This window comes from Mobula birostris, chromosome 4 (genome assembly GCF_030028105.1).
Source record: "Mobula birostris isolate sMobBir1 chromosome 4, sMobBir1.hap1, whole genome shotgun sequence".
Lineage (NCBI taxonomy): Eukaryota > Metazoa > Chordata > Chondrichthyes > Myliobatiformes > Myliobatidae > Mobula > Mobula birostris.
In genome coordinates, this window is record NC_092373.1 from 129,663,356 (window position 1) to 129,670,299 (window position 6,944).

Consider the following 6,944-nt stretch of genomic DNA (forward strand, 5'->3'; position numbering starts at 1 on the left):
TCTTATGCTAATGGATCTTTTAAAAAATCCTCCGAAGCGGAACCTGAGTCTTTTTCCCCCCTTCTTTTTCCACCAGGTGAAACGCGACAGACTGGAGCGTGAACAGTCCGCTTATGAGCCACGAGCAGCCGAGCCAGCCCGCGACCAATAGGCGCTCAGGATCAGCACACACACCATCCACAAACACCCAGACACGCGCGCTCACTCTCACTCTCACACACACACAGACACAGACAAGGCTGAGACACGCGCGCGCACTCTGACACCCCCCAAAAGTCCCTTCATGTCTTTCCACGAGCTACCTGCTCGGGCAAGGTGTGCAGCAGCGGCGCGAGACTCGGCCAGCCCCGCGCGCCACTCCACAGCCAACGCCGGCCCGGCCGCCCCAGCCCCGGCCCCCCGCCAGCGCTCCGCACCCGCACCGGCCCCGGCCCCGGGCCCCCGCCAGCCGAACGCCGCCGCTGCAAGATGATGATGATGATGTCGATGAATGGGAAGCAGGCGTTCGGCATGCCACCACCGCCGCACTCGTCCAACCTGCCCGAGTCCAAGTACTCGAGCCTGCACACGTCCTCTGCTTCCAACTCATCGTCCACTCCATCCATCAGCAGCAGTAGCAGCAGCAACAGCAGCAGCAGCAGCAGCAACTCAGAGGCGATGTGCCGAGCCTGTCTCCCAACCCCACCGGTACGTATATGCATAATCACCGCTTAGAGGCACATTTTGACAGCCCCCTCTTTTTCCCTTTGCTTGATGTTTTTTTCATGTCTGTACAGCAAATCACCCAACACCTCGGATACTTTCAACTTATGTATTCAGACTGGCTTGCCGTTCATATTAATTTTTATGACCCGGGTGGTGTATGTGTATGTGTATGTGTGTGTGTGTTTGTGTGTGTGCGTGTGTGTGTGTGTGTGTGTGTGTGTGTGTATGTCTGTGTGTATGTGTGTGTGTGTGTGTGTGTTTTAAAGGTTTTTTTTAACATTCTGGAAATGTTTTAATCCTGGAGTCGAGCGAATTCCCTGCTGACAGGAATGTGTGCATTCTATTTGCAATTGCAGAGCAATATATTCGGCGGGCTGGATGAAAGTTTGGTGGCCCGCGCCGAAGCTCTGGCGGCTGTGGACATTGTACCGCAGAGCACCAAGAGCCATCCGTTCAAGCCGGACGCCACCTACCACACCATGAACAGCATCCCGTGCACCTCCAGTTCGTCTTCAGGCCCCATCTCTCACCCTTCCTCGCTGGGCTCGCACCAGCACCATCACCACCATCACCACCACCACCACCACCAGCAGCACCACCAGCAGCAGCATCAGCAGCAGCAGCAGCCGCCGCCTCACCCGAGCTTGGAGGGAGAGCTGCTCGAGCACCTGTCTCCGGGCCTGGGGCTGTCGGCCATGGCGGCGCCCGACGGCAGCGTGGTGTCCCCGCCGGCGGCGCCGCCTCACCTGGGCGGCCTGGCCCACATGCACCAGGCTATGAGCATGGCAGGCCACGGCCTAACCGCCTCACACGGTGCCCTGGGCTGCATGGGCGAGGTGGACGCCGACCCCCGCGACCTGGAAGCGTTCGCGGAGCGCTTCAAGCAGCGGCGGATCAAGCTCGGCGTGACCCAGGCGGACGTGGGAGCGGCGCTCGCCAACCTGAAGATTCCGGGCGTGGGCTCGCTCAGCCAGAGCACCATCTGCCGCTTCGAGTCGCTGACGCTGTCGCACAACAACATGATCGCGCTCAAGCCCATCCTGCAGGCGTGGCTGGAGGAGGCCGAGAAGTCTCACCGCGACAAGCTCAGCAAGCCCGAACTCTTCAACGGCGCCGACAAGAAGAGGAAGCGCACGTCGATCGCCGCGCCCGAGAAGCGCTCCCTCGAAGCCTACTTCGCCATCCAGCCGAGGCCGTCGTCCGAGAAAATTGCCGCCATCGCCGAGAAGCTCGACCTGAAGAAGAACGTGGTTCGCGTCTGGTTTTGCAACCAGAGACAGAAACAGAAACGGATGAAATACTCTGCAGGCCACTAGTGCCACTCCCCGGGGCAGGAGAGCGAGATAGGCGGACTGCACCTCCCCTAGCCCGGTCCCAATTAACCGCTTTGCCTGAATCTGTCAGGACCTTGCCGTGGACCGCCAACAAGTAAGACAGGTTTTGTTTAGTTTGTGTTTTTAATGCCACCCACTGCCACCGAAAGAGGACACATCAAAACCCCGACTGTCACTTGGTGCGAGCGGAGAGTTGCAGTTTACAGATCAACAATGACATCGTTGTTTTTTAAATTGTTTACACAAAAATGGAGTGAGGACCCGCTGACTTGAAATTATAATGTTTCACGAGTTGCTGTTATATTTTATCTGAGGATTATGTTTTGGGTTGCATTCGTTTTGTTTTCTCTTCCAAATATCACCTCTTGCACAACTACGTTCCCTCTGCGCCTGATAGTGAACTAGCACTCAGACACATCCAAGAGGTTTTGCTCCGGTAAAGTGCAGTACATGATGGAACGTCCCGTGCAATCGCGTGCTGTTAATTGCTTAAGGTATGCCCCCGATACTTTTCCCAAAGAGCCCTTCTATCATCACAGCAGCCCACAATTTTGTCTCCGCTTTATTCGGAAATCCTAACTCTGCTGAGCAATCGGCAATCTCCCGCTCACGGCTACTGCTTCATTAGAAACCTGGGTGATCGCCCGACTTCTTTTTCTAAATTTCACTTTGAAACCCCATTCACCACCCCCACTCCGCCTCCCCTCCCTACTATGTACGGAAATAGCTGCTAAGAGCAGGCTCGAAGCCTCTCCCTGTGTCTGAAGGCTATTATTAGATTACTGCCAAACAGCCTGAGCCTGAATTATTCATTCAAACCGTCTACAAAGTTAATTTCGTGTTCACTCGAATTAATTCCGCCTGTTTAATTCAAGTTGTGATAACAGCAGGGCAAATAAAGGGATTATTGAATTATTTAATCTTTAATACAGTATGTTGGTTGATAGAGTGTAAGAAAGGCAGAAGTCGGGGAATAAGAATAGGCGGCGATTTTTAAAGAAAGCAGATCATATAATCAGACCGTGGGTAGATGTAGGGCTCACCCCGTATATATCTGCATGGAATTCAAAATATGATTTACTTCATTAAATTTTGTCTTATGTATTCCCATATAGATTCTGTCACAGTGCACAAAATGGGGTAACATAGCGGCTGTAAAGATTTTAATCTAAGAAGCTAATCTATGTCGGTCGACCATTAAAAATGCAACATAGTTGTAACTGTCTTGGGGTCTGTTTTGATTTTGAATGAAGTTTATTTTTACTTAGTGCTATTTTGTTTTTAGAGGGAAAAAAGATTGTAGAGGTGCATTTATCAATGTGGAAAGAAAGCTGCACATTTTAATGAGAATGGGTGATTGATGCACTGCTGTAATACTTTGTTGTTTGGTACTTGCCTATCTTTTTAAAATATTGAAAGAAAGGTACATGGGACTGTACCTGTATATTGTAAATATCATTCAGTGGATGATGCACATATAGATATATTCTTACAGATTTTGACGTGTTGCAGTGAAAGCAGAAACATTTTTACGTGACAAGTGCACGAATTCTGTATGGTATTTGGTCTCTTAAACATGCTGTTTCTTTGTTTGCTCTAGAGAGATTTTCCGTTTTATTTATTGCTGTAATTTAATGTTAATTTATTGACATTCTGGTTATTAAAATGATTTATTTCATTCTGCAAATCCAACTAATATTCTTTCGAAGTTGAATCATTTTAGAAGAATATGACATATATGTTGTATGTCTTCATTGCAGTCGTGTTCTTGGGTATTCGTTTAATTATCCCTAGATGTAGGTGGCTTTATCAGGATGGGTTTTGATTTCTTAGCATGTAAGCCATCGTGTTTTTGAATTAAAACCCATCGGCTCCTAACTAAAAAAAACACACACACAGCTCTCATAAAGTAAAACAAAATCATTGTACCTTTTACTTTATCTGATCATGTAAGATTATGCACATCTTTAAAATAAAAGGTAATCTATTGACTTTATCGTTGATCTTTATTGCTAAATGGTGCTGCGTTGAAGGTTTGCAGTAAGCCTTGTTTGCGATTTCTTTCGCTATTATCCGCCTCTAAACATACGCTACATTTTATGACATGTAAAGAAGCAGTTAAATAAACGAACTGAAAGTATTGGTTCAACTAAAAATGGTACAAACTATTTTACAAAATATCAAATAAACGCATGTTACAGGCTACGGACCAGCGCTATTTTGTGGCGTGGTGAAAGAAACATGATTCTATTGCTAATGCTTCAGCACTTAATGCCTGTATTGCCAGTAACGGGTAAAAGGTACCTCGGAGAGATTGCAGATATTCTATTAGACTCCAATCAGGGAGTCTTTGGAGACAAGGATCTGTCCCAGGAGCTCCAGGCTGCCAGATGTCAAAGCTCGGCGCTCTTACACTGTCAGCCTGGAGTCTCTTTCAGTAAGTATCCTGTATACGTATAAACAATTTTGCAGCACCTCGAATGCACAAGAAAGCAAGATGTATAATGAAACAAGTAAAAACAAACAAATAAAAAATACAAGCGGCGGGCGTTTATGCAATTTAGATCTTTAAAATATGGCAAGTTGTTAGAGTAGGATCCGGAGACCAGGGAATCAATGCCACCTAGAGTCGGCTTCGAAAGGTTTTGCGTTGTGCCCCTGTAACTAAAAGGCAGCGTAATTTTACCAAATCAAACAATCCGTCACCTTTTCAATGTAGTCTGCTAGTTTAGTTTTGAGAGTTATGCTCCACATAGCGTTATCCAGTGTGCATATGAAATCCTGCTGAAATTGGCTATCTTTTATTGTTGGCAATGCAGTGGCTGTTTCCAGGAGTAGAGTATTTACTAACAATATCACTATTCATGTTGGATGGTTTCAAGTAATGCCAAATGATAATAGGATTAGTGCGTTCGGTTCAGAATTACTTTATTTACCCTTTATTCCCCTGTAGACTAATTAAACATTGAACTACACCAGAGCACTCAATTCCCTATAGCAAGACTCCGTTGGTACCTGCAAATGTACTATGTTCATAACATTGTTAGAAAAAGAATGACCATTCACTCTTCAACATATTAGCTAAACAAATTACTTAAAGATAAATATTGCTTTGAAGGGAACATAAAGTTGTTAATTGAGCGACAGTGAAATTGATCTGAAGGCTTGCTGGTAGTGAGGCGGGCCCCAAAGTCAGTATTAGTTCAAATGGAATGTGTCTCAGACTATCTTTCTCACACGAACAGATGATGCTGCAGCACGTTCCTTCCTTACTGTTAAGCAAGCATCACCAAAAGCGTGATTAATATTCGTAAAGCTGGAAGCAGTCCACTTTGCGTGCATGCTCGTATCTACGGGGTTATTTAATCGGTTCATCCAATCAGTGTTTATACCCATTTCAAGTTTTACCGTTCAGTGACCCAAATGATTCTAACTTGATCTTCGAGCCATTAACAGATACATTGACATGTAAGTGTAAATAGTTACAATTAATTTTTACAATCGCTAGAATGCAGTGGTTGTATTTCATTTGAGTTATGTTAATAAGGAGCCGTGCCACGCGTTGCGGCTCACGACCCCCTTGTTAGGCTTTGTTACACACTACTGTATTTGTTGATTGACGGAGGAAGAGTAGTAAAAATAAACACATGCTGATCTCATTTTATACAGTCGACATATGAAGATGAGCACATCTTTAAAAATGTGTATCAATTGAAATGGAGAATTTATTTTTTCATTCCACAATATAACCTGCGTATTCCGGATTCATGCATAAAAGGGAAAGAAATACGTTTTGGTTTGTTTGCATTACAAAGAGTACAGTATATGTTTCGGATGTGACTTTGTTAAATATTCTCATCTGTCATGAATGCTGATTTTTTAAAAAATGGTACAAATGTACACGTTAGCCAATCTTTAAAGGATATTTCTATGGTTTCATCTAAAGTTGTAAAACTACTACCATTTCTGATTTGTCTAAGAGGCCCAGGAGTGATTATCAGTTAAATATAATGAATCGTGTTCAGAGTGCGTACACACCAAACAAGTGACAGCTGTGGGCAGTAAAGAGGACTCGCATCTTGTTAATTACATCAGAGGAAAAACGCTTTTACTGAAAGGTGTAAAGTTCCTACTGAAAGGACATAAAACGTAACTGTGTATTTCCAGTTATCCTCCCAATATCCATTACAGAGTTGAATCTTTCCATTTACCCTGTGGATAATGAATCACCACGTTGTACGTGACAAGGAAAGACCTGAGCAACAAACACGAGAAGATCTGCAGATGCTGGAAATCCAAGCAACAATAACTAAGACTTGAGCAACAACGACCAATGCCTACTAATAACTATGGCACCTACAACTTTTTAAAAGCTTCAATATTCTGAATGAGTGACTATCTTCATAATACATTGAAAAGCCATGACACTTATGCATCCATTTTTGAACCTGATGGCATAAGAAAGAAATTATTTAAATCGCCTTCTTTAAGTGACTTATTTAACTTCCCAACTTTTTCTGAAACATGAAACATTCGTACTCGCCTTGAGGTAATATGGACGATATGAAGACAAAATGACAAATATTAGACGGATTGGGACTTCAGAAGTCTGGTAAAAAGAGTTGCAATTCGAAACTTAGTTATGTCAGCTATTATTTTGGGGTGGCACCATCACAGTTCCCCCCCCCCCACACACCCCTCACTGACTATTGTTTTCTTATTTTGCAATCGACTATTTATATTGTCATGTCTTCTGTTTTTAATTTGGCGAGGGTGGAGTAAAAAAACGCCTGAATCTTAAAGATGGGGTTGTTTACACTGATGAGTTTGAAATGACTGTACTAAAGCTATAAATAATGCTTAATAGTTATTGATCAAATCTGTCTGGGGCTACAATCCTGAATG

General features: G+C 44.5%; 1 protein-coding gene across 1 annotated transcript; it reads left to right on the forward strand.

The window, feature by feature from the left end:
* Positions 1–471: 471 nt before the first annotated feature.
* Positions 472–2,021, forward strand: pou4f2 (POU class 4 homeobox 2). Its single transcript, XM_072254719.1, has 2 exons — positions 472–687; positions 1,062–2,021. The coding sequence occupies exons 1-2, from the start codon at positions 472–474 to the stop codon at positions 2,019–2,021; spliced, it is 1,176 nt and encodes a 391-aa protein (XP_072110820.1).
* The last annotated feature ends 4,923 nt before the right edge of the window (positions 2,022–6,944 follow it).